The sequence below is a fragment of the Eumetopias jubatus genome, unplaced genomic scaffold, assembly GCF_037043125.1.
Source record: "Eumetopias jubatus isolate StellerSeaLion01/CBP00866 unplaced genomic scaffold, mEumJub1_p1.0 scaffold_6, whole genome shotgun sequence".
NCBI classification, from domain to species: domain Eukaryota; kingdom Metazoa; phylum Chordata; class Mammalia; order Carnivora; family Otariidae; genus Eumetopias; species Eumetopias jubatus.
The window spans coordinates 117,378,426-117,405,042 of record NW_028274812.1 but is presented as its reverse complement, the minus strand read 5'-3'; the positions used below and the strand labels follow the sequence as shown (position 1 = coordinate 117,405,042).

The following is a 26,617-nucleotide window of genomic DNA, read 5'->3' as shown; positions in this document are numbered from 1 at the left end:
GAAGACAGGAGTAGGCTTTTATTTTTTTTAAAGATTTTATTTATTTATTTGACAGAGAGAGACACAGCGAGAACAGGAACACAAGTAGGGGGAGTGGGAGAGGGAGAAGCAGATTTCCCGCTGAGCAAGGAGCCCAATGTGTGGCTTGATCCCAAGACCCTGGGATCATGACCTGAGCCGAAGGCAGACGCTTAATGAGTGAGCCACCCAGGTTGCCCCGATTAGGCTTTTAGAAAGATCTGGTTATATTCTCTTGATCAATAACCAAATTTGTGGATTTTTCTGCTTGAATTCTGAGTTCTTGTTCCCTTATGTTTTTGCAAGGCATGTTATTTATTAACTGTAAATTTGTTATTGTTCCCCAGGTGAAAGAATTGCCTACCCTACAAAAGGAACTTATAGAAACTAAACAAGCATTGGCCGATGCCAACCAGGAGAAAGAAAGACTGCTTCAGGAGATTAGGAAATATAACCCCCTCTTTGAGCTCTGATAGCAGTGGCTCAGCCATCTTACCAAGGAGAGAGGAGATCACCAGCAATAGCACCACCTGTGACAGAAGGCACCGGCCAGCACTGAAGAAGTCTGCTGAGGATGCCAGAGGGCCTGGGGAGTGGTCAGCCCACTCGCTGGGGTGTCCTTTCTACCGGCTGTTCTGACTTGTGTGGAAGACAGGGCAAAGCACGGCCACGTTCTAGGAAATTGGGGGCAGCTTTGCGTGTGGCTCAAGCATCATGTCTTGCCTATATAAAGCCTTTTGGCTCTCTGCACACTAGGTGGAATCTTGTCGACACTGTAGGGCCATTTCACCACTTGGTTTCATGGCAAGAGACATTTGCTTTCTCTACAACCTGTGTGAACAAGAGAAAGTACCCACCTCCTCAGTCACCCACAGAGCCACCAAAGATTCTACGTCCCAGAGCTTCCTGTAGCAGACCTGAAAAGTCCTCGGCCTGAGCTTTGGCCATGGTAGTAGAGTGGAACAGGAAATAGCCGGCAAGGCAGGAGCCAGGAGAGGCACAAGAGTAAGGGAGACCTGGTTGCCGCCTTTTTTTGGAAAGGGAGCCAAGCTCATACCATCTTGGCTGATACTACAATCAGATTTTTCAGGGTTAAGGTTCTTTTCTGTTATCCTGTCATCATCGTGATGCTGTGGTAGAAAGTAGACAGTAGTGGCTCAGTTGTATCTTTCCCTTCTATGACATTATTTGAAACTTACATCAATATTCACTGAGCTAGGCTGAAGGTATGATGTGGTAAGAATCACTAGGGGAGCCAGTGCTGAGCCCACTGTTGCCTGCCTGGAGTCCTGCCTGCCTTCCACAGCTGCGCTTCAGGACTGATTCCTCTGTCTCCCCGGGTTCCTGGCACATCTGCTCTCCCAGCACTGGGACTTTCTGCCAGCACTCTCCTTTGCACTTGGTGGTTTGGGAGCTGAAAATGTGTTTTAAACTGTAATGTAAACATCTCAACTTGTTGCCTCTCATACTCCTCTATCACTGTGGCTTTTTAAAATCATAAAATTTTGACTTAAGTGAAAAAACAAAACAAAAACCCTTCAACCCAGCTAGGCTTTCCCCTTGCCCCATGAAAGAATGATTTTCCCCCTCTTTCTTTCCTACCTAATTCTTCCTCAGCATTCTACCTTCATCCATACTGCTCTGTAATATACTTCAAGCTGTGTTGATTGGACAGAAGTTCATCCGCTAACTCACCTGGAATTGGCAAGATGGTAAAATTAGTGATTTACTGGTGTCATTGAAGTCTTAATCACACATGACATATTGGAGGAAAGATAAATGTTTTCCTTTATGGGAAATCATGCCTGACCTGCATATTCTAGTTTTTTTGAGGATAAAAAGAAACATGCATTCAAGAAACAACAAGATATCATTTGTTCAGACTTCTAAAGAACTTTTGTCAAGGTTCTTCACTTAAAGCAACTTTAAAAACACCAGTTACTATGAGATACGGGAATACTTTGTCATGCTTAGGAAACAACTTAGAGACTTAAGAATAAACATCTTTTTGGAGATAATGCTAACAGGGGAGTTTCCTATGGGTGGATGCTTGGTTTAACCTTATTTAGGATTTTTATAAATTACCTGGAAGTAGGAAATTATAATGCAGTCAAATGTCACTACTTTCAGGCAGTGAAAGGTAAACCAGAAGGGATTAAAAAAAAAAAAAGGCAAAACCACAGAAGGCCCACAAGCCAGGCTGTGATGACACAGGAAAATGACAGGTGAGGTTCAGTCTAGGGAAGTGTAAAGTAATAGAAGAATCAGCAAGGCAGCAAGCTCTGCTAGAACTCAGCAAAGTAACCTAACCATTGCTGAGGGGAAGGAGGGGTCAGTGTGCTGGCTACTCTGGCTCGAAGCCCGACTGCACCATCAGGAAGGGCTCGTGGAGACAACACAGAAAACAGGACCTCATAGAACACCACTTTAATGGCTTACATTATCTGTGCACTTCTAGTGACCTTATTTACAGAATATATGGTGAAGGGACGAAAGGTCCAGAGAATAGCAAAAATTATCAGGGAGTGGAGATACTTCCACATGAGGACACAAGTTTAAAATGTTAGCTCCAACTCTGGAAAGATAAAAGCTGAGGGTAGTGTGAGATCAGATATCCAGTCAAGAGGAAGGACATGCTCACCAAGTCCTGATATTCTAGCTCTGGGGCTCAACCTCATCGCCTTAAGTACAAGAAAGCACTTCTAGCAAATCAGAAACTTAAAGAGCTCATTGTCCGAGAAGTGATGCTGACAGAGGCTATGTATGGGTGGTGAAGGTTTAAGAGGAATCCTTGTATAATGGCCTTCCAATGGAATTATGGAAAACTAGGGCTATTTGGTGAGACACACTGAGACGGTAACTGTGTTCCTCTACACACTCCCCCTTAGTGCTCCTTCAGAAGGCATAGTGTTGAACAAAATGGATCACTCGTCCTCTCAAGTATGGCCTTTCTAATGTTCTTAGAGGAGGCCTTGCAGAGGGAGATCAGTAGTCGGAAAACAATTATTCAAACTTAGACTCACTTGAATTGGTTTAAAATCACATTCTGATTTTTTCCCTCTCCTCCTCCCCCACATCCTACCCCCACCTGCACCATGTCCCTCTGGTGTCCCTGCATGCAAAGAAAATGACTAATGGGCATTGCTTGGTATACCTTCGGTTTAAGCTTGTGCTTGCTGGTCGGCGATACAAGCAAATCTGGCAAGCATCCAGGCTAACCCCTTTAATGGCCAGAGTTCAGTCAGGTTTCTAGGCTCTCTGGAGTTCTTGTCCATGTGACAAATGGAGCCCTAGGATTTCTGACTTTCCTATGTGGCATCCTTGGCTGTTGTGTCTTGAAATCCTCCTGCAGAAAATGTGGTGTAGGGGTCATTGTCCCAGGAAATTTTAGTTAACAATCATCTTGTGTAATTTCATACTCCTGTTCGCTGGGGGAAAGACTTGCATAATGAAGAAATGTGAACTGGTTGGTAGTTCTCAGGATAAATGTAAAGAAAAAAAGGAAGGAAAATAGTACTTTGGACTGCTTATGATTTCTGCCTTGGAGCTCAAAGACTCTGTGAACAAGAAATAACAATACCTCAAGAAAATGTCTGGAGTGATAGCACCACTATCCCTCAAAGACCTCAGCTGCTGCACATCACCATTTCAGCTGTGAAGCATTTCCAACTATGTCTCATCTATGATTGTCGAGATTTCCTGTTTACATGGATGTACTGGAGGTAGGCTTTAGTGCATATGGACTACTTTAAATATCTCTTAGCTGAGCTGCAGGGATGGTTATTGATCTCAGATTTTTCAACTCACTGGAATAATTAACCTCATTTCTTTGACTTAAGACTAAAGGAATGGGTTCTATTCTTGTGATGGCTGCTTTTGCTGTATTCTGTAATCTGACCCTCATTTTGCCACGGTCCTCAGACTTGATGTACCCTTTCATAGTACTGAAAGGAACAGTTTCTGTGTACGGAGTATACAAGGGATAAACACTACCCCTCAACATACCCCAGGATTTAAATGCTTCCATTTAACCCATTTACATTAGTTTCCCCTTAGCCTAGTTCAGGGGGTAGTGGAAAGCATGTTGTTTCAAGTATTGCCATAGTGATACGGGAATCTGCCATTCTAAACCTTTACACTAAGGGTTAGTTTTTTCTCATTTAATACTTGCCTAAACTTCTAAAATCAGTTACAGTAACATCACAAAACTGTGCAAACGAACAAACATTGCTGCACTGCTAGTAGAATGACGTTTGGTTGAGAACTGAAAAGCTGTCCTGACCTCGTGATTTACCGTAGTCATTACCGTTTCGAGAGAAGCTGGTGTGATGTACCATCCTTCCAGAGACTACAGCCCTCACCTAGATCTTCTCCTGCCTTCTACTAGAGTAGGAATATTCCCATTCATCTCTGGATAGGTATGGATGGACGCTATTGTTGAGTGGGGATTATTTTCCCTATCTCACAGCAGACACAAGGAGAAACTCTTGGAGAACCTTAAACTGTGAGGCTTTGCTAAATGGCTAGACTCGTGATGTGATCTTTCTTCCTTGTTACTTATAAGTTTCAGCCTTATCCAATATCTCAAATTGCAATAGGTGTAGTTCCTATAATTGTTAAAAAAAATTTGTTAGAGCTGAGAGACTATCTGCCTCCCCCTCCCCTCAGTTTATTATCTGGTTAAGATTTAGCCTGAGTCTTACAACATTTCTTTGTGGAATGTCCCACTGAAGTGTCTTCTTCACTAGCTAAATATATGTTTAAAGCCATGGGTTTTAATATAAGATACTCAAAGTCGGATTTGCTGAACTTTGTGAGTCCAAGCTGTTTCCCCTCCATCAGGGTGCTAAACAGAACTGGCATCTTTTAAGACATGCTCAGGAAAGCTTCGAAAGAGAACAGCTTCAAAACTCTTCTCCCTATGACACTGAATGACAGAGGAAAGAATTCTTGGGGATTGCCAATTATATACAGTAGCCTTATTACTGCTAATCACTGTCAATAAAAGGTCACTCTGTTCCCCTCTATTTGAGGAAAACAATGAGAATGTATCTGATGAACTGGAATACTGGTCAGTGTTGGGAAATTTTAATGTTGCATTATCTAATCAAACCTTGAGTGTACTGGTTCTGTGAACCACCTGAAAACAAATTAAACTTACTAAACACTGGTTGTGGTATATCTGTTTATAGGAACCTGAAATATATGGGCTTTTACATTATTTTTAAGTGGTTTAAGTACTCTTTTATGAGATAAAATTTTAATGGTTCTAATAGAAAATGGGAAGGGCTCAAATTTTCAAAAAAAGCCAAGACTAATTTTATTCTGACACCAGAGAAGAATGATGAACTTCTCCCCATTCTAGACAGAAAATGAACACACATATGGCATGTTGGAAAACAGTTTAATGATCACTCACCAAAATCCATAGAACTTTACATGTTTACAGGGACAGACTTTTCCACTACTCTTGCTATTACTATGTTTTTCATGGTAGAGTATCTCAAGTCAAAAGTTTCTGGTTGTTTCATCCACTTAAAACCAGATGGAAGAAACAACCTATGTCATAGCAACTTCACGCTTCAGTGTGAAATTGTCAAAGCTCTCCTGGAAAGGTTTTCTCTCTAAAAGCAGCTTCCCTGTCTAGAAGATGCTTAAGGCCCATGTACCTTCTTCCAACTGGCCAAGAAACAGTTCCATGCCTCAAAATGCTCAAAGAGGTCCCAATATTTAGTCAAGGCAAGTATGAAACAGGCTGCATGCCTTTGCGATGCGATGAATATCAAGAGTTCCGAGAAAGACATTAAAATCATCATGGAATCCTTGGAGGACTGAGATACTAAAGCACCAGTGCAAAAGTCTCATGCAGCAGCAGGTCTGGAACCAGCGCTTCTTCCTTCAGTACCAGGCCTTTCTAGGCTTTGGTCTAGAAGAAGATGATTTTTTTGTGCTTTGAGTTGGGGATCTGCCCCTTGGACTTTAACCTCCGAACAGCCTCCCTCATATGTTTGGGTTGGAGTGGTGGCATTTCTCCCCACTTCTCACACACATCCAGTGCTAAACAGAAGACAAGAAGAAAAGTTTCGTTGTCACACAAGAACTTCATATTACATAATCCATTTGAATCCTATAATTTTCATTAGCCCTTCTTAAGCTTGCTAAGGAAACCATGACACTCCCTTCTTTAGAGAATGCTATAAAACACATCACGTTAGCTTTAGTATATCCTATCAGGCTTTAGCATAGGCGATATTTTAAAACATAACTTATGCTTAAAAAAATAAAACATTTCACTGATGAGATTAGCAATACACAGCAGCCAGGTTCTTTCCTTGATGGACGGAGGGCAGCTCCCATGGGTCTATAACATCAGGGACAACTCCTCATCATACCACACTGGTCAAACCCCAGTGATTGCTTTTCTTGTGTCTTTAATTGGGCAACAGAAATGAGCAAAGTCCATTGGAGAAAAATACGAAGTATGCTTCTGTCACCCTGGGCTGGGGACAGGCATCCAGAAAGATTTCCCAGATTCTTCCTTGCCTCTGAGTATTAAAACTTCTAAGGAATAATGGTCATGCTCTCCTGAATACAAGGTGCCCCACTTCGTTAACTACTAGTGCAAATGCAAATTCCCACAAGTGTTTAATAGGTCCCTTAGTATAGATACTCTTGAAAATAAGACCCCCAAAGGTTCAATCCCATATGTGTATTAATAATACTCACCTTCTTCTACCACCTCCCCGACGAAAACCTTGGAAATACCAGACATAGCAATAACAACATTCTGAGACACAGAGGTGCCTGTGATGGACTGGATCAGCTTGAAAGAAGGACAAAGACCGTGATTAACATAGCCAATAATTGGCTTTGGAATATGGTACCCTTAAGAGTTTTTTTTTTTCCTTAAAAAGTGTTTGCTAAAGGCTGGATGCTGAAATTAAGACTATTAAAACAAGGATTCGGGTGTATAGTGACCTATATGTCGAGACCCTATCCCTGAAATACAAAACTCCAACTGATTATTGAGGGACATGTTATTTTTATTTTCCTGCATGAATGATCCATCACCTTGACTAACACCCTACTCAAAATGCTAATGGACACAGCTCCTCTTGTGTGTAGTTCAGCTCTCACATCGGATGGAAATGAAGTGTGGTAGTCCATCCTTACCCTTTTAATGGCTGCCTTAGGGAAAGCTGACCGGCGATACATTTCATAACGGTTCAGCTGCTCCTCCGAAAAAGAAGAAACCAGGATTCTAGACAAAGATTCAGGTAATTAAGTTGGCTTACAAGAACAAATGCTTAAGATATATTATCACATCAATTAAAAGCAAGTCTCAGACAATTAGAAAATGAATTCTTGAGGGGTCAATAGCATTAGGTTTGGTGCTTACAAGGAATGAAGATAACGCATTTTTACTTTTTTTAAAAATTTATTTATTTGACAGAAAAGGAACACAAGCAAGGGGAACGGCAGGCAGAGGGAGAAGCAGGCCTCCCGCAGAGCGGGGAACCTGATGCGGGGCTCAATCCCAGAACCCGAGGATCACGACCTGAGCCAAAGGCAGACAAATGCTCAACAGACTGAGCCACCCAGGTGCTCCAAAGCGTTTCTACTCTTAAAGAACCTGAGAAAAAGTGAAACACAACTTCCTTTCTACTTCATTAGGAACAAAAACTTAACAATGTTGGGTCACAGTATATTATACTATCTAGATTGTATAGATTGTTTTCAGCACGTGGCTCTCTCTCCCCATAACTCTACCTTACTACACATTGATGGTAAAAATTTGATACATATATTTATATTCAAACCAGTAGTTTTCAACATTAACCGACTTGGGGGAAAATGTTTGTAAAATATATGGAAAAGGGTTAATACTCTTAATACTTTCAAATAAATAAAAAGATGGCTATTTTAATTTAGAAAATGAGCAAAGGACATGAACAGGGAATTTACAAAAATACCAATGGCCAATACAGAGGAAAAAATTAACTATTATTAACTAAAGAAATGACAATGATAAATAAATATTTTTCATGAATCAGACAAATAGTATGAAGAATGGTACTAATAGGAATGGGAGGACAAAAACTCATACCTGCTGGTAGAGTGTGAAGTGGAACAACCTTTCTGGAGAAGCATTTGGAAATGTGTATGAAAAGCCTTTGAAAATATTCATACTGTTTGAACTGGCAATTCACTTCTAGGAGTTTATTTAGGAAATAAATGGACAAGTATGCAAACGTCCTCAAAGATACTCATCATAATGTTGTCAAAAGAAAAAAAAAAGAACTACAGGGATTGGCTGATTTATTCACCTGCATAATGGAATATAATGCAGCCAATGCAACTGATGATTAAAGGGCGTATCTACTGACAAAATATTTGGCTATACATATAAAACATTAAAAACAAGTCTGAGGGGCGCCTGGGTGGCTCAGTCGTTAAGCGTCTGCCTTTGGCTCAGATCACAGTCCCAGGGTCCTGGGATGGAGCCCCGCATTGGGCTCCCTGCTTGCCAGGAAGCCTGCTTTTCCCTCCTCCACTCCCCCTGCTTGTGTTCCCTCTCTCACTGTGTCTCTCTCTGTCAAATAAATAAATAAAATCTTTAAAAAAAAAAGTCTGAAAACAACAACAACAAAAAACAAACCCAAAAAACCCCCAAATCTGAAGAAGTATATAATCAAATATATATCCAGGGTTAACTCTGGGTGGTGGGATTAGAGGTAATTATTTTTTTTCCATTTTTCTGTATTTTCTGAATAATTTGCATGAGCCCATACATCTTTTACAATCAGGAAACACCATGAGGGATGCCTGGCTGGCTCAGTCCAGTGGAGCGTGTGACTCTTGATCTTGGGGTTGTGGGTTTGAGCCCCATGTTGGGTGTAGAGATTACTTAAAAAACAAAAACAAAAACCCCAAACTGAAAAAAACACAATGAAGCTACTTCCATTTAAAAAAAGGTTAGGACCTAGATATATAATTATTAACATGGAAAACATTCACCGTATATAATGTGAAAAACAGGTTACAAACAGTAACATCTTTGAAAAAATTTATTTCTAGATATATATGCATATAGAAAGTATCTTGGAGACTATACACCAAAATATTAAGTTTTTATCTCTGGTGATAAGATGATATTTTTCTTTTTACTTATTTATGTTTTCTAAAATGTAACATAAGGTATTATTTGCTTTATTTTCTTTTGAATATAAAAAAGGAAAAAAATTTAAAGGCCAAAAAAATTTATTAACTTTGTGTGGTCAAGTTAGAGCCTTGAAATGGGGAAAAAAATCAGAAAGTGACTTACTGCATCTTTTGAATCTCATCTTCATCCACTTTTTGCTTCTTCTCTTTCTTTTCTTTGGTATCTATTTTCATTTTTTTGGCTGCAGGAGTAAGTAAAGATGAGTCTTCCCTTTCAACTGCTGTTAAATCTGAGATGTCCTGACTCTTGAGCTGAGAAGATGAAAAAAACCCCATATATACGTGGCCTACTTTCCAGACTTGGGTAAGACCTCATTCTTATTACAACAGAACAAACCCATTATTCAACAGTTTTTTTGTTCCAAACACTGGCTGTATCATCATTATGTGTAAGATACACTCTCCTAAAGAAGTTTATAGCCCAGCTGTGGAAGGAAAACCAGCCAAATAATCCAGTGTTCCAGTTTAGCTAGTATGTTTACAAAGGAAATGATATGCCAAGGATCATGAAAACCACTCCCCCCCTTGAGCCCACTTTCCTGACCTCATTCTTTAGAGGAGATGTCAGAAAAGTCCTCTCCATCCAGCCAGCTCTTCTGCCTCTAAATCTATAGATCTCTTTATTGCTGATGATTCCATCTGGAAAGAATATTAAAAAGGAGGCACCTTCTCATCAAAACAGTGTTTCTTTGAATTTGGAACTTTTAATCATTTTTTTTTAAGTAACCTCTACCCCCAGCATGGGGCTCAAACTCATGACCCTGAGATCAAGAGTCACATGTTCTACCAACTGAGCCAGCCATGCGGCCCTGGATTTGGAACTTATAAGTGAGCTTCTCCCACGTGTAGTGCTCTTTTCTTCCTGTCTCTCAATTCTACTGTATCATGCAAATATTTATTTTTCATTGCTAGACTGAAAACTTTTTGAAGATAGGTTTGTCTCTTATTTCTCTCTCCCCACATAAGCATTTAGCATAGGTTTACTCATGCTAGATGTTTAATGTCTATTTAATAGCAATTAAAATCAAAATCCAAACTTCACCCCCTCTACCTTAATATAAAATCAAAAGACACAACAAACCTCATTAATGGGATTTAACCTCTGTTTTCCCTAAAGTGGAACTCATATAAACACATACAGGAATATGAGGGGGGTAGGTGAAAGTGAAGGCAGTATACCTTTAAAAAACTTTTCAATTTCTTTCTAGTTACCTATTTAATACAAGTTTTCTAACCTCTCCGTGCTTAAGTTTTGGTGATTTATATTTTCCCTAAAAATAAGTCATTTTTCTTAGGTTTTCAAATTTATTTAGCCTAAACTTGAACATGTCAAATATTTCTGGTTTGTTCTGTTCTTTTATTTATTTATTTTTTAAAAAAGATTTTACTTATTTATTTGAGAGAGAGAGAGCACAATCAAGGGGAGGGAGAGGAAGAAGCAGGCCCTCCGCTGAGCAGGGAGCCTGACGTGGGGCTGGAATCCAGGACCCCGGGATCACGACCTCAGCTGAAGGCAGATGCTTAACCTACTGGGCCACCCAGGTGCCTCCGTTCTGGTTTTTTTTCTGGTTTCTTGAGTTGGGTGCTTATTTTCAGCATCTCGTTAATAATAAAAATATATAAAGCTATGAAATTTTCTTTAAATAAGGTTTTGAAAGTCCACAGAATTTAATGTAGTGTTCTCTTTATTTCTTTAATCTAAGGGCTAGTTAAAAAATAGTTTAAGATATCCAGATGCTAGTTTTTTGGGAGGAGTGGGGGTGGGGAGAAGCTTTTTTTGGTTAATTTTAGGTCTATTGCACTATACTAACAGGATGTGGCCTGTTTTGATTTCTACTTTTAAGAATTTGTGTTTTTCTTTGTGGTATGGTATATAATCTTTTTTTTTTTTTTTTTAAGATTTTATTTGAGAGGGAGAGACAGAGAGCAAGTGAGAGCACAAGAGCAGGGGCAGGGAGCAGCAGGCTGCCCGCTGAGCAGGGAGCCCGATGCGGGGCTCAATCCGAGGATGCTGGGATCATGACCTGAGCTGAAGGCAGCCGCTTAACGAACTGAGCCACCCAGGCACTCCTATATGATCAATTTTTAAAGAGTGTTTCAGATAAAAAAAAAAAAAAACTATCTTCTGTTGGGTGCAAATTTCTGCATGTAGTGAGCTCCTTATGGGACTGAGCCGATTATTCAAATCTTCTCTGTCCCTCAGATCTGTTTAAAGTTTCCTTCTTAAAATAGTTTCATCACATTTTTCTTTTTCTAAAAGTTCTTACTTTATATGTTTTGATGCAACTTAATGCTCTGAAAGGCTTTCTATTTAATCCAATGTCCTCCCCCATGATCCCTTTAAGTCCCTAAGAAACTCTAAGACTCCAAGATTCTATCTCTAGAAATGGAACCGAGAGAACACTGAGATTCTGGTCCCCCGACTGATGCTCAGTTAGGCAACACTGCTGAACTCTTCGGGTGGCACAACTGATGGGTTTGGTGTATTTATGCTATAGAGACCCTTGGACATTAGCATCCAGATCACCGGTAGTAGTTAAATGTCTGAAGAGGGTAGAAACGTGGCTAATCCAGTAACTCCCTCAAAGTCTTCCTTGAACGATTCTGCAGTGTATAATGACAAAGTTATGCTTGAGCAACATCTAGGAGAAACCATATATCGGTCAAAGGGGTACTAGGAATCCTGGGTTCTAGCTCTTGCACTAAGTCTTAGTGTGACATTAGATCCCAATTTCCTCACCAGGAAAACCAAGAGGCTATGTCAAAGTCCCTTAAGGGCGCCTGTGTGGCTCCGTGAGCAGAACATGCCGCTCCTGATTTCACGGTCGTGAGTTTAAGCCCCACCTTGGGGGTAGAGTTTACTTAAAAAAAATTCTCTTAGAAGTAGCCTTGATATCTAAGGGATTAAAAGTATTAACCCAATGGCTGGATGTCTAGAACCGAACCAGCATTATAGCTTTGTCTCCTCCCTCTCCCCACCCACCTTCGCAGATCTAAAGGGAGTCATGGTGAGTTCCAGTTATCTTAGATTGACAGGGACCAACCAGAAAGCCGGTCCAGCAAGCACTAACAATCTCTGGCCTCATCAACACTTCTCTCCCTACCTCGCCTTCTTCGGCCGTGGCTTCTTTCAAGTCCCCATCTCCGTCCCCGTCAGTTTCCTCCGGGATTCCGTCCGTGTCGGTAGCGCCGGGACCCCCGGGAGCAGCGGCCGTTTCATCTGACTCCCCTGTCTCTCCTCCTTTTTCCGTGGGCGACTCGCAGGCATTATCCATAGCAGCAAGAAAAAGAGGGGAGAGATCGCAGTCCTGTCAGACTCTAGAGCTCCCGACCTAGAGGAATACAGCCGCCCACAAGCTTACTTCCTGTTGTCGCGCTATGATAACATCACTCCTACGGCTCCGCGGAGGGGACAGTTTGAAGCATGCGCAGAGGACTTCGGGGCTCTTAAGTCTGGTTTGGTGGCGGTTGGAGAGGATAGATTGAGGGTACAGAATTCAGTTTGTGGATTTTCCTTCCACATTGGGAAATCAGCATTTGTAAAAGACAGTTGTGTTGTTTACTGAAGGACTTACCCCCCCCCTCCTTTCTGCCTTCCTAAAAACGTAGTTAACTCCTTAATCCGCTTTCTTCAGAGTAAAGTTTTAGGGACGGGAGAAAACTCAATTCCGTTGTACGCCGGTGTAGTGGGATGCGGCTATCCGGTAAACTTTTAGGCAGGGACTCAACCTCGTACATTTCAATTGGGTAGAGACCGTGGACCTGTGTGAATCGCCAGCATTTCTCTTCGGTTCCTTAAACATCCTAAAAAAAAAAAAGTCATATAGCTTGAACAGAATTGATCCAATCCATTTATTCACTCCACAACTGTTGAGCGCCTACTTCGAGCTAGGAACAGTTCTAGTAGCAAAAACACATTGTTTCTACCCAATTAAGTGAGTTTTCCAATTCACCAGTACTCAAGATCGAGGTCAGTTTCACAAGCCTGACTTCTTTTGTCAGTTTTGTTAATCTCATCAAAAGCAAGAGGAAGCAAATCCTACTGGGATGGGAGGTCTTTTCTTTGCATATTTCACTTTAACGAGCCATTTCAGAGATTGGGACCATGAAGAAGTGGAGATATTTTTATTTAAAATTTTTCCTCTCTTCCCTCATTGAGGTACGGAGCGGGGCATTTTATTCACCTCTGTATCACTAGGTTCCCACATCCACCACATATTTAATTTATGCGTGCTCAAAGAATGGGCTTGGAAATGTAGGTGCGCGTTACCATATTTCTCTCTTTGTTTCTACGCTTCCTGGGTGAATTACCGTATTTCCTGTCCTGTGGGCTCCCAAAACCTTTGGGGAAGGAGCGCACTTCGGGAGGCGCATACAGGTGGGCCCCATTTATTCCCTTCCCTCTGTACAGCGGGTAACTACAAGGCGCTTTCCTCTTGCCCCTGGAGTCCTATCTCCTCAGACCCAGGTCCGTTTCCAGCAGACCAAAGCCACCTGTACCCGCCGGCCGAGCCCCGCCCAGCTAGGTGGGCAAGGGGGCGGGGCGCGAGGGCGCGGTGACGCGTGACGCCAGATCCCGGAAGTGACGCGCTCCTGGGGCGAAAAGGCGGGGGGGGGGTGGTGTCCCCGGCCGGTTTGGGGGGTGCGTTGCCCGGAGACGGAAAGTTTGGGAGCCGGAGCAGCCTCCGCCGCAGCCCTGGGAAGGGATTCCAGGGGGCGGCGGCCCTGGGGATGGGGAAGGAGCAGGAGCTGCTGGAGGCGGCCCGCACCGGGCACCTCCCGGCGGTGGAGAAGCTGCTGTCTGGGAAGCGGCTCTCCTCAGGCTTCGGGGGCGGCGGCGGCGGCGGCTCCTCCGGGAGCAGCGGCGGCGGCGGCGGCGGCCTGGGGTCCTCGAGCCATCCCCTCTCCAGTCTGCTCAGGTGAGTAACGCGCTGGGCCCGGACAGCCGCCTGGAGACCTCCTCTCCCCCGCCCGTCTCCTGGGTCTCCAGAGAGGTCCGCGCTCCTGAGACCCCGGGCGGGTGGGTTTGCTGGGTGCCTCGGGTCGAGGGCGGGTGGCCCACGGGGCGAGGAGCGCGGGTGCGGGTCCGCGCGGAGCCGGGCTCCGGTCTCGCATCCTGACCCGGCTGCGGAGAATGGTGGGAGTGCCCGGGTGGCAGCCGCCGCCGCATGGCACAGCCCGGCTTCACCCTCGCCCGCTGTAGGGTGCCAGCTGTCGTATCTCACAAACCACTTTAGAGCAAAAGAATATTTATTTTAAATCTCCCTCACCTCCTGCAGAAACTCCCACGCTTGCAGAATCTCGCCGCTCCCCTGGAGGAAATTCTCTTGATTCCCTTCTTTTGGGAACTTGGAACCTTCCACCACGCACCGCAGGACCTGGCTTTTGTTGTTTATATTAAAATTGTGTCTGGATTTATCACATTCAGAGTGTTCTTTTAGTCCCTCTTGTGCTTGAAGCTCAAATTCTAGTTCGTTGTAGTGAACCTCATTGGATTAGTCTGCTAATCCTGCATATGCAGGGTTCATCAAGGGGTTTATTCGTCAAGAAACAAAGCTTTAGAAAGACTGGTTTAGGAAACTGAGGGGTGCTTTAAACTTTTCTGAGATCTGTTGTTAAAATAAACACTTGAATCTGGAGCTATACGGATTGAGAGAGAAAGGTCACTTTTGCGTGGCTTGGAGGGGGGAATTGGACGTGCTTTGTCAGTGTGAGTAAAATGTGTTGGTTCAGCAGCACTTTCATTGCCTGTTTTCTTTTCCTTCCTTGTTCTTTTGAGGTTTTTAAGAAGTGGAAGTTCATTTAGAAATGGCTTCGTTGGCTTTTGTTTCCCCATTAATTTATTCAATTACTTAAATTCGAGTGAGCTTGGACCAAAGCAGCCCAAGGATCTAATAAATTGTTAGGTATTAAGCACCGGGTACAAGCCCACGTCTACACAGGAAGATTTTTTAAAAAGCGGTATGAGAGAAGAACTCTCCCCAGGAGTTCTTTTGGGGAGGTTAAAACCAGTGCTATTTGCTGCCCTTTCTCCAGCCCCTGGAACAATGCTGTCACACAGTTGGTACTCAGGATTCATTGAAAGAATAAAAGTATCAATTAGAGGATGACAGATTTCTAAATAGGCTGATGGTGGTACTGGCAGTAATTGTTAGTACTTTGGAGAAATGAGACATAACTTTGGGAATGAGATAGAGACCAGAGCTTCCAGGAGGGGGCCTTCAGTTCGCTTTGAAAGATGTGAGGATTTAGGTAGGTGAAGTACAGTGAGGCATTCCGGGCAAGCCCTGATCAGAGGCACAGAAGCAGGAAAGGAAACTTACCTGGTGCTAGTGGGGCACTAGAAGAACTTCCTGCCTGGAGCCTTGAGTGGTTGGGCGTGATAAAGGGTAATAATAATGAATGGGTACACTTCCATCTTTTAGATTGACTTAGTCTTTCTTATGTTTATAGCCCCAGTCCCTGGATCAGTGCCTGACAACTTACGGGTGTTCCATAGATGTACCTTTTTTTTTAAGATTTTATTTATTTATTGGAGAGAGACAGAGCACAAGTGGGGGGAGGAGCAGAGGCAGAGGCAAAGGGAGAAGCAGGCTCTGCACTGAGCAGAGAGCCCTGGGATCATGACCTGAGCCGAAGGCAGACGCTTAACCGACTGAGGCACCCAGGTGCCCCTCAAAAGATGTACTTTGAATGCATACATTGGGTTTCGAATCTTCCCTGGATTACTTTGGTATTTCTGCACTCTGATGTCTGAGAGATGAGAGAAAGACTATACAAGTGTGGAGGTGCCTGTCTCTATTTGGTTGAATAATATAGCATTTGGAGGGTTGCCGGAGATACCTTAACCCCTAGTATAACCTGCTGACATGAGAAACTTTCAAATATCTCCCACTTTCAAGTACAGGTCAAATTACTCTTACTGCTCACACTCAGAGACTGTTGAAATTTTGCTGAGGATTTAGCTGCCGTGTAGTTAAGCAAGACTAGGAAATGTTTGTTGACCACAGTTTTTGCTTTGGGCCTCATACTAAAATGTCCAGTCTCTGTCATAAAGTGTGCATGGTGTCTCCATTTCCTTGCATAAGAGAGCTGACTCCTGACGTGCTCTTGTGTCTCTTATGGAGATGGTAGGTGGCCCAAGAACTTCCCTATCCTCTCATCGCTGGGATTCCTAGGGGCAGGGAGGATCTTCAGGCACTGGTTACACTAGGTGTGTCATTAATTAGAGGTGATTCTGGTTCAGCCTAGTGAAAGATTTCTGAGCAAATGACACTCTGTATTTAAATAGTCCGTAGGTCAGCATGTCCTCCCATTTTAGGTTTGGAAATAGTAGAGGGTAGGCTCCCTATGCCCACACTCCTCACCTCCAAGGACCCTTAACAAGAGCTGTGGAATCCTAGCTTCAGATCTGGCCTTTGCATTAGCTGCCATATCCTACCCTCAGTAGTACTGCCAACTGTAACCTATGTTTGTCCAGCTGTTTGAGTGACCAAGTAAAGCTGGCTAGAATGGGAGCTTATAGTTGCAGTGGATATAAATGTTCTAAACCACATGTGTGTTTGTTCATCTATTTACGACCCCCCTCCCCTAGTTCCACGAAGGTTTTGTGTTTATTCTTAAGCTACAAAATGCTCCCTCTCAGGGCGCCTGGGTGGCTCAGTCGTTAAACGTCTGCCTTCGGCTCAGGTCATGATTTCAGGGTCCTGGGATCGAGCCCCACATTGGGCTCCCTCCTCCGTGGGAAGCCTGCTTCTCCCTCTCCCCCTGCTTGTGTTCCCTCTCTCGCTGTGTCTCTTTCTGTCGAATAAATAAAATCTTTAAAAAAAAATGCTCCCTCTCTCACCCCATTTCTTTATTCTTATGCTTCTTGGGCTTAGGTCTTAACTTCTTAAAGCCCTTCCTACTGACCCTAATACACACAGATCTCTCAGGCTTCTACTTCTTTGGAACCCATCATCTGGAGCATACAGTAGCTCATCAGCTCATACTTTACTTGCCTAGTTTTCCTAGTTTATTGCTTTGGCCTGTCAATATAATGTTTACCTATAGTAACACTGACCAATTGAGAACATACCTGAGAATCAGAAAGTTAGCAAAAACTTTTAGGAAAAAAGAGTTGTTATAGACTTATTTACTGCACATTTATTCAGAGGCAGTAGAGTATAATGTTCTGCAGTCAGACTGCCTGAATTCACAGTGTGCTCCCAGCATGGACTAGCTGCTTGATTTTATACAAATTACTCAGCCACTTGGAGCCTCAATTTCTGCATCTGTAAAATGGGGACAATATTGTTTGCCTTATAGGTATCATCTTAGATACTGTGTGTAAAATACTTCCACATTTTCTAGCACATTGTAAATGCTCCCTGTTAGCCATCCTCAGTTCAGTTCAGCCCATACAGTTTTGCCATACTGCCCCTGCTGTGTACAAAGTATCATGCCAAATATATTATAAATGGTGTTCTTTCATACTTGGGTATGTGTTTTCTGGGCTATGGCAGATTAGAGACAATAAATAGGGGAGAGGGCCCACTTAGGTCGGCACGTTAGTGGTGTTCATTTATCTAGTGTTTACCTGTCATCTGCTTTGTGCCAGGCCAATTGCTAGATGCACTGTAAAATTTATCTCAGACATAGTAGGTGCTTTATCAGAATTAGCCCCTCTCCTGATGCATGGTCTGTTTCCTTACAGCATTTATAGCAGAATAATGTCTGTGTGACAGACTGACAAAATAAGAGACAGAAAAAGCAATTAAAATCTATCATAATTTTTCCCACTTTTTAGTAATTTGAGACTATTAACATAGATGTGCATAGCCCTACACACTTCCTTAGGCCCTAGGCATCATTGTACTATAACTTAGTGCTCTAATTTCTGTTTAGTATGACTCTTAGCCATCAGATACAGGTTAAATTATGTTCAATATAGCATGTTAATGAAAGTAAGAAAAACATGTTTTAGTTTTTTATCCAAAATGTTTCAAATATAATTTGTTACTTAAAAAGACAAGCAATAGATTATTTAGAAAGCGTAGTTACCTGAAATGTCTAGTCCTAGAAAGGTTCTGGATGGCATAGATTTTGCTTTATATAATACGATCTCATTTTCTGATTGTTGAACAGATGTAGGCCTTCAGTCAAGTACCTTGGAACAGGCACTGTGTTAAACTTCTTTTTAACTCATGGTATTTTTCAGCCCTGCACAGAAATTCTCATGTAATTCAGAGTTTGATATGTTGATGGTCATACTGAAACTACTAATTTCCAGGAAAGCGAATTCTATATGAGAAGACAGTAAGATTTGGGTTAGAAGTGAATTCTATCAACTAAAGGGCAAAAAGACCTGAGAAAAGGAAATGTTACAAGAAAACATCATATATTAACTTAAAACTATGTTGAATTATGAGCTAAATACTGGTATATGTGAACGATGTAAAGTGAAATGCATTCCTGAGGGTTCAGAAGCACAAAGAAACTAAACCAAAGGTTAGGATCGAGGAATAGATTGTGTCATGGTTTAGGAGAATTCTATACCTAATTTCTTAAGCATAAGAGTGAATAAGAAAAGAAGCCAAGGAGGCTTACTGGAGAAATCGGAAAATTTATAGACAGTAGCAATAAATGTGGCTATAAATTAGTTTTTACTCTACCTTTTGCGGTGGTGGGGGGAGACTATCTAGAAATAGCTGCAGTTTGCCAAATATATGAACTATTTTTTGAAATAAGAAATGAAGAATGAAAACTTTTGAAAAATGGACCCCACTTTGGGGACAGTAAGAAGTTCTTCCAATGTCAGAAGATATGACAACATATTCATTGTTTTTTAAGAAAGATTGCTAATATTTATGTCAGGAATTCAGACTTAAAAAAAAAAGTGATTAATATAACCATTCCATTAAAATGGTCCTTCATTCACCCCCCAGAATGAATGTGTAGCTTGGAAACAGTAATGGCAAGACAAGTTTTCTCGGGCGCCTGGGTGGTTCAGTCATTAAGCGTCTGCCTTCAGCTCAGGTCATGATCCCAGGGTCCTGGGATCGAGCCCCACATCGGGCTCCTTGCTCGGCGGGAAGCCTGCTTCTCCCTCTCCCACTCTCCTTGCTTGTGTTCCTTCTTTCACTGTGTCTCTCTCTGTCAAATGAATAAATAAAATCTTCAAAAAAAAAAAAAGACAATTTTCTCATGCTGACCCTGTTACTTTTGTCCTCCCATGATGGCAGATTTTCTTTTGAATATGCCTAATTTGAGCAAAATATTTTAACATCCTAAGGAAGAGGACAACGCTGACCAAGGATCGTAGAATGCAAGGTCCTGAAGCAGGATCTCATGGGCTTGTGTGATCTAAGTCCTCATTCTTCCAAGAGAATGCAACAAAACAAAACCAAAACATTAGGATAAGTTTTCTAGATCTTACACTAAACCCTCTTAATTCGTTAAAAATGATTTTTAAAGAACTTCTTAATATATCTCTTTTAAGTATGATTTTATTGGGATAGTGGTCCTTTTGCTTTATTTTGGAATTGCTGTGCATTTTCGCTTTCTTTAAAGCAGAATATGACTGTGTGTGGTTATTTTATATCTAAAATTAGTGCTTATCTTAAACTGAGTAAGGCGTGTACTTGTAGAAAAAGTTAATTTAACAGAAGTTTGAAAAGTCAGACATTCCCCTTTTTCTGAATTCTCCAATTGAAGTTCAGTTTTTACTGTCTTAGTTACAAAAATTAGAGACTGGAAACAGTGAAACAGTCTTGTGGTCTGAAGAATTTGATTTGTATCCAGTTAGCTTCAGCATGTTCACTTGTCCTAGGAGATTATGGTCCCAGTGAAAGTTGCTTCCTTGGTCAGAAAAATCCCTTTAGAAGTTTCTTTTTTTCTTCTTGATTTGTTCACCCCAAACAGCTGTGAATTTTGGTTTGCAAAAAGGAAGTCAATGCTATTTCTACCCTAGTTTTCAGGAGGAAAAGTAAATTACTGGGTTTTATAGCCCAGAGACACCAAGGAAACCCCAAAAGTAGATAGTGGAGAGTTTGTTCTTGGAAATGTCAGGCTCTCCTGTGGGTAGGAACTTGGTCTCTTCTGGACAGCTCTCAGAAAATGTTCCCCACACTGATTTCTAAAAGATTACTGGGAGATTTTCTGTGGTATAGAAAATTATATTGTTACATTCAAAGAACATCTTCAAATAACTTTGGTGTGGTTAGAGTTAATGGTAGTAATACTAGAAATTATATGTTATGGCTTCATATTTATCCTTTGTTAGTAATTTGTAGATCAAGTTTGTTTAGTTTACAAATCAAAAAGAGTTTTTAAAACAAGTCGGTTGTCTCTGCTTTACTTGTGATGTTATTACCACTATTAAAAATGGTGGAGATGATCCAGGAAGCAGAACTGCCCCCTGGCTTGCTTAACTGGCGAGGGCTTAGCATGGCTGCTGAAGGTCAGGCTCTGACCCAACTCTGCCTTGTGAGTTAGGCAAGTTATATAACCTCTCTGAGCATCTGTGTCTTCATATGTATAATGGGCCTGGGATATATCTACTTCCTGGAGCAGCATCACATGAGCTAAAATATGGAAGGCACATAATGCCTGGCACATGCCAAGGACTTGGTAAACCTTGGCTGCTAAAATCATCTGATAGGAGCCCAATGCTTGCCACCTTTGATTAAACTGGAATGATAATCCTGTAAAAGGACATATTTTATACTGATGCCATTTGAAAATATATAATAATTGATAGCAGAAGCTGCCAAACTTTTTAAATGTGAGTCCCATTTTTAGAAGCCTAAAAATGGTAATGGTGGCAAATTACAAACTGATACAGGTCCACAATCTTTTGTCTGAAACCTTGGGATTTAGTATCCAAAATTTGGGGGTTGTTGGAGGGTAATAGTGAGCCCCTCGTAGAATCTGGTCAACACTCTAAAACCTTGTATTACTGCAATGAAATTTGTCAATACTCACACTAAAAGGGATAAATATGAAGCAGCTCTATGCCAGTTTAGGGCAGGTTTTGTACCTAAACAGGTTTGCCACTAACTTTAAAAAATTTATTTTTAGAGATTTTTGGATGTCTGAATTGTGAATAAGGGATTATGGATCTCTATATTTATTATAAAAAAATTTTTAGACACATGAAAGCACAAAGAAGAAAATAAAATCATCTGTAATTCCATCACCTAAAGGAATTAACTGTTGCAATTTTGGTGTACATTCTTTGGTCTTTTTTCTGTGCAATTTTTTTTTTTTTTTAGCAGAAATGACATTGTTCTGTACAACTTTGTCTCAAAACTTCATTTAATATATTATAAACACTTTCCTATCATTTTCTCTTCAACCTCATTTTAAATGAATAAGTGGTATTCCACAGTGGGTATGGACTGTAATTTATTTAATCCCTCCTCTGCCATTAGACATGACTGTTTTTAGTTTTCTGCTCTTGGAACAGCACTGGGATGTACTGTCTTGTGTATAACATTTTGTGCATACTCATGCTTATAACATTTTATATACTCAGAATAGTAGGTGTAATTTGAGTATTCAGCCATTGCAAAAATCACATATGTGGTTGTATTTGAGGACTCTTACAATAATTCTAAGGCCCCTTACATCTCCTGGGTCCTTCTGATTGGAAAGTAATGGCTTTAAGCTATGGCTGCTAAATGCTACTTATATTTAGAAAGTTACCTTTGTGCAGGCATAGGACTTTTAATGGTCAAGTTGGGGCCTCTTGGGCCCTTCTTCAGAGGCTAATGTTTAGAAGAGAGCCATTAATAACATAAATGCATGAAGCAGTATGCTCCAAGCAAAAGAAGACAAAAGCCATTTTCTTTTGTTCTAGCTTTTATAATGGGAAATTTCAAACATACAGAAGTCAAGAGTATAAAGTAATAAATCCTTGTGTACCATATGTACTTGTAAGACAATTACCAGCTTATGACCAATTTTGTTTCTTTTTATCAGCCCTCCAGCTAAATTATTTTGAAGACAATCCTATATATATCTTTAGTACATATCTTTAAAAGATAAGGACTCTTTAGATATTAACAGTACCATTATCACATCTAAAAAATGGCAATTCCTTAAAATCATCAAATGTTTAGTTACAGTTCAAACTTTCCACATTGTCTAAAATAGTTTATATTTTATAGCTGGTTTGTTCAAATCTGTATCCAGACAAGGTCCACACATTGTATTCATTTGCTGTCTCTCTCAGTCTCTTTAAATCTGTGGGTTTCATCTCTGGTCAGACATTTTTTCTCGTTTATTTGTTGAAGAAGAAAAGGTATTAGCCCCATTTCCCACAGCCTAGGTTTTGCTGATTGCATCTCTGAGGTATCATTTAACATGTTCATCTGTCCCTTGTATTTTCTATAAGCTGGAAATCAGATATAGAGACTTGATCTCATTCAGGTTAAAGTTTTGGGCAGGATTTCTTCCTGGGGGTGTTGTGTACTTCCTTCATTTAATCTTTCTTTTTTGTGATGTCGGTAGACATTGGAGATCACTGCCTAGATCCAAGATTTAATTAAGAGTTGGCAAAATGGTGATATTTCATTTCTATTTTGCCCTCTTCACTTATTAACTAGAAGACTTTTTGTTTGTTTGTTTGTTTGTTTTAGGGAGAGAGAGAACGCAAGTGGAAGCAGGGCAGGGGCAGAGGGAGAGAGGGGAGAGAGAATCTTAAGCAGGCTCCATGCTCAGGAGCCCGACACAGGGCTTGATGATATCACGACCCTGAGATCATAACCTGAGCCGAAATCAAGAGTTGAACACTTAACCGACTGAGCCACCCAGGTACCCCCAATAATAACCTTTAAAAAATGTGCTCTGACACACTTGACTGACAGTTTTACTTTACTATGAAAAGCAGTTAAATTGGTTTATAATGAAGAGGTGTTGTGTGTGTTTGTGTATTTTACTTGAGTGATATTTCTACTCAGAGTCCCCCAGTTTGTGCTGGTTCATCTGGCCATTTGCAAATCAAATGTTCTAATCTTTGAGAATGTAGATTATAGTTCAGCTAGCTTCTAATCTTTTTTCTCTTTTTAAGTTTTGTGCTGGCCTTAGATGGCCCTATAGATGACAAAGCCGTAAAAAAGATGCCCTAGGGACTTGAGTAATCAAATTTCTTAGGTTGCACTTCTGTTTTGTTTTGTGTTTTTTTTAAAGATTTTATTTATTTATTTGACAGAGACACAGCGAGAGAGGGAACACAAGCAGGGGGAGTGGGAGAGGGAGAAACAGGCTTCCCGCTGAGCAGGGAGCCCGATGTGGCTCGATCCCAGGATCCTGGGATCATGACCTGAGCCGAAGGCGGACGCTTAATGACTGAGCCACCCAGGCGCCCCTAGGTTGCACTTTTGGAAGACCAATGTTAAATGGTGTTTTCCCGCCAGCTTTATGGGTTGGCTCTAGGTAAGAAGCTAGATGTGTCAAGCTGAGTTGTTACTTAGATTATTCAATCTTGTTTGTTACTCAATATGTTTCCTGGTGTTACACTTTTTACATGAACGTTGAAGAGTCCACTGAATTTTCTTTTAAGTATATCAAGCACATTTCTCTGTGTACTTATTGTTGATTTCTCTTATTGCATTCGGAGTTCCCATTCACAGCTCTGATTTTGAGTTCCTGTTCTGACATCTGTGTATTTTCTTTGCTCGGTTTGGAGCTCAACTGTATACAAAAGCATTTCTTTTGTTATATTTTATTCATTGGTTTTATATATTGGGAGTGGGGATGGGTGGTTCGGGTCTGGGTGCTTCTGCCTTGGCCCAAATTCCCCCATTGACTAGCCAGACAAATGCTACATTATAGAGTCAATTTAAAAGTGATAAAAGCAGCACATGGAACCATTTGTTTTTTTCTTTTTGACAGTTGTTGGGACAAGTCAGCATTCTACTTTAGAGAGATTTTGACCTCTGTTAGACAATGACAGCATCCGGTGCCATTATACTGACCAATTTCCTGGCACTTTCACGTGGGGCTGTCAGATTCTTTAAAGAGCATTTTCATTAGTTAAGATGAAAAAATGAAAACAGAAGTAAGAGAAATAAACTGAACTTCTTTACTCAGAAAGGAAAATGTTTCTTAAAACACTTCAGCTTCATTGTTCCAAGCAGTTATCAACACAGTTGAGTTGGATGGGGCATGATTCTTGCAAGACTGAGGCTGTGGCTCTGTCCCCATGTGATGTGGTCCATCCTTTGTCATGATTACACTGCATGCTTATCCCTGCCAGCGGTGACTAGAGGCAACATGATGTATGGGGTCAGTCAAGCTTTTTACTGTGCCTGGAAGAGCAGCTCCAAATGTATGTCCCACTAATAATACCAGTAGTCAGCATTCATCAAACATTCACTGATAACTGGAGTAATAGCATTGATTTTTACATTTGGAAGGCATTATCAAGTACTTGTCTTTACTGGGATTAAAAAAGTAAAATTTTTTATTGTCCATCCTGTTGAGCATTTCATGACTTTCAGCTTTGCACGTGTACAGTTAGATCTCCTAATTAGGATAGTTTTCAGTCACAGCAAAAGTTTAAAATCTCAGGGATTTTGATTTTTTTTAGGGAATATTCTATTTTTAAAAATTGGAAAGTCTCTATTCTTACCTGTGAAATGTAGACAAAGTGGTACTGTTACTTGAGGTGTCAGCTATTATAGAAAACACAAGCTAGTTTATTGGGAAGTGGTACTTTATTTAACCTCAGAAAGATCCTTCTTAAAGGGGGTTTTTGCCTGTGTCACAACCCTTCTGGTCTGAGTGAACCAGCCTTTTGACTTTGTTTTCCTTTCACCTGAGTAAGCATTCATTATGATTTTCCTTTGTTTCCTTTAAATACAATCCATTTCTTGAGTTATTTTACTTTTTGAATTATGTCAAGATCCACTTAAAAGAAGCTCGGTGATTGGGAAAGCTTACAAAACAGATCAGTTCAGGGCTGTTTGTGTGAATCATTGCAAGATTCTTAGGCTTTCGTGTGTTTGTTTTAGATCTTTAGCTCTTCTCTGGGCCTGGAGAGGAACCCCAGTCCTGGCTTTGTTTGTAACTCTCCATGCATTGTTCCCCGCTCTTCCTCTGATGCAGTTTGATAAAGTCTGTGCGTTGATTGACTCATGTCCTGGTTGGGTCCAGCTACCTGATTCTTGCTTCTTGAGGTTATCCCACTGCCATGATAAAATTTTTGCAAAAGCCAGCCCACATTGCAGTATCTGGGGTAGTTAGCTCACAAGTTAATTCCCAACAGCTCAGAGTTGTTGCTATAGATCGTATTGTGGGTGGGTATGTACATGTGTATATGGGAGAGGGATAGAGCACTTCATACTTTGCTTTGTGCCAAGAACTTCACATCTGTATTTTCTCATTTACCTTTATAATATGCCTAGTAGATAATTATTGTTATTCCCATTTTGCAGATGAAGAAGCAAAGGTTTGGGGACAGGTTAAAGTCACCAGCACAAGGCCACACAGAGGGGTGCAGAGCCAGGAGTCTCTCTGGCTCCAAAACTTTGCTTGCTTAGCACTCCATGTGACCACTTGGAGAATTTAGTCTCTTTGGAGTAGATTCAGACATCACATACTATATGCTTAGGTAATATTTTACCAAAAAAGATGAATTAGGGGTTTATTTATTTTAATTTTTTTAAACATCTTTTTTTTTAAAGATTTTTATTTCTTTATTGAGAGAGAGCGAGAGAGAATGGTAGAGAGAGAGCATGAGAAGGAGGAAGGTCAGAGGGAGAAGCAGACTCCCTGCTGAGCAGCGAGCCTGATGCAGGACTCGATCCCGGGACCCCAGGATCATGACCTGAGCCGAAGGCAGTCGCTTAACCAACTGAGCCACCCAGGCACCCTATTTATTTTAATTTAATAGTTGCTTTTATAACACTTACTTTGTGCCATACACTCTCCTAAGTACTTTATGAATATTAACTCCTTTTGTTCTCATGACAGCTTTTTGTGGAAGGCACTAGTATCTTTGCCATTTTATTGAAGAGAAAACTGAAGCACAGAGAAGTCACATAGCTTGCCCCAGGTAGTAAGTTAGGAAGTGGTAGAACTTGGTCTTGAACCCAGGCAGACTGGCTCTGGAGTCCTTAGTTTTTATGCAGTTGGGGATTCTTCCTTTTATCTGAGAATGTAACACAAAATCCCTTTGGAACACTTTGACTACATAAAATGAGAGGCTTAGTTAAAAAAAACAAACAAACAAAACCCATTGGCAGTTTCCCTGGAATATAGGAAAATCAGATGAGGGGAATGTCTTTAAACTTATGCCAAATAATATATTAGTTTAGAGGATATAGGGGAATGCCCCGCAGCTCACGAAAAGGAAAAAGCCTCCCATATTGCTTCTTTCAAACTTTTCTTC

General features: G+C 41.1%; 3 protein-coding genes across 6 annotated transcripts in view; 2 read left to right on the top strand and 1 right to left on the bottom strand.

The window, feature by feature from the left end:
- Nucleotides 1-5,188, top strand: part of BLTP3A (bridge-like lipid transfer protein family member 3A) — a 62,839-nt gene extending 57,651 nt beyond the window's left edge. Inside the window, exon 21 of the mRNA XM_028120595.2 lies at nucleotides 366-5,188. Within this exon, the coding sequence (XP_027976396.1) occupies nucleotides 366-491 (126 nt within the window). The 3' untranslated portion in view covers nucleotides 492-5,188. The remainder of the gene's footprint in view (nucleotides 1-365) is intronic.
- A 215-nt stretch (nucleotides 5,189-5,403) lies between these two features.
- Nucleotides 5,404-12,602, bottom strand: TAF11 (TATA-box binding protein associated factor 11). 2 transcript variants are annotated; one of them, XM_028120743.2, is made up of 5 exons: nucleotides 12,345-12,602; nucleotides 9,344-9,492; nucleotides 7,192-7,279; nucleotides 6,745-6,841; nucleotides 5,404-6,075 (listed from the first exon to the last, which is right to left on the bottom strand). In XM_028120743.2, exons 1-5 carry the CDS (start codon nucleotides 12,513-12,515, stop codon nucleotides 5,945-5,947), a joined length of 636 nt encoding a protein of 211 aa, XP_027976544.1. In that variant the 5' UTR covers nucleotides 12,516-12,602; the 3' UTR covers nucleotides 5,404-5,944. The 2 variants fall into 2 exon arrangements, with proteins under 2 accessions (XP_027976544.1, XP_027976545.1); XM_028120744.2 differs by lacking the exon at nucleotides 6,745-6,841.
- Nucleotides 12,603-13,845: 1,243 nt separating this feature from the next.
- The window catches only part of ANKS1A (ankyrin repeat and sterile alpha motif domain containing 1A), a 175,043-nt gene continuing 162,271 nt past the window's right edge, over nucleotides 13,846-26,617 (top strand). For all 3 annotated transcript variants that reach the window (XM_088024027.1, XM_028120671.2, XM_088024028.1), the window contains exon 1: nucleotides 13,846-14,159. In XM_088024027.1, the coding sequence (XP_087880153.1) occupies nucleotides 13,972-14,159 (188 nt within the window). In that variant the 5' untranslated portion in view covers nucleotides 13,846-13,971. The remainder of the gene's footprint in view (nucleotides 14,160-26,617) is intronic.

Excerpts from the sequence above, each read along its gene's own strand:
- TAF11 (XM_028120743.2), bottom strand. The coding sequence starts at position 12,515 with ATGGATAATGCCTGCGAGTCGCCCACGGAAAAAGGAGGAGAGACAGGG. Across the intron at positions 9,493-12,344 it reads CCACGGCCGAAGAAGGCGAG|CTCAAGAGTCAGGACATCTC; the intron begins GTAGGGAGAGAA and ends TCATCTTCTCAG. Across the intron at positions 7,280-9,343 it reads GATGAGATTCAAAAGATGCA|AATCCTGGTTTCTTCTTTTT; the intron begins GTAAGTCACTTT and ends ATCTTTGTCTAG.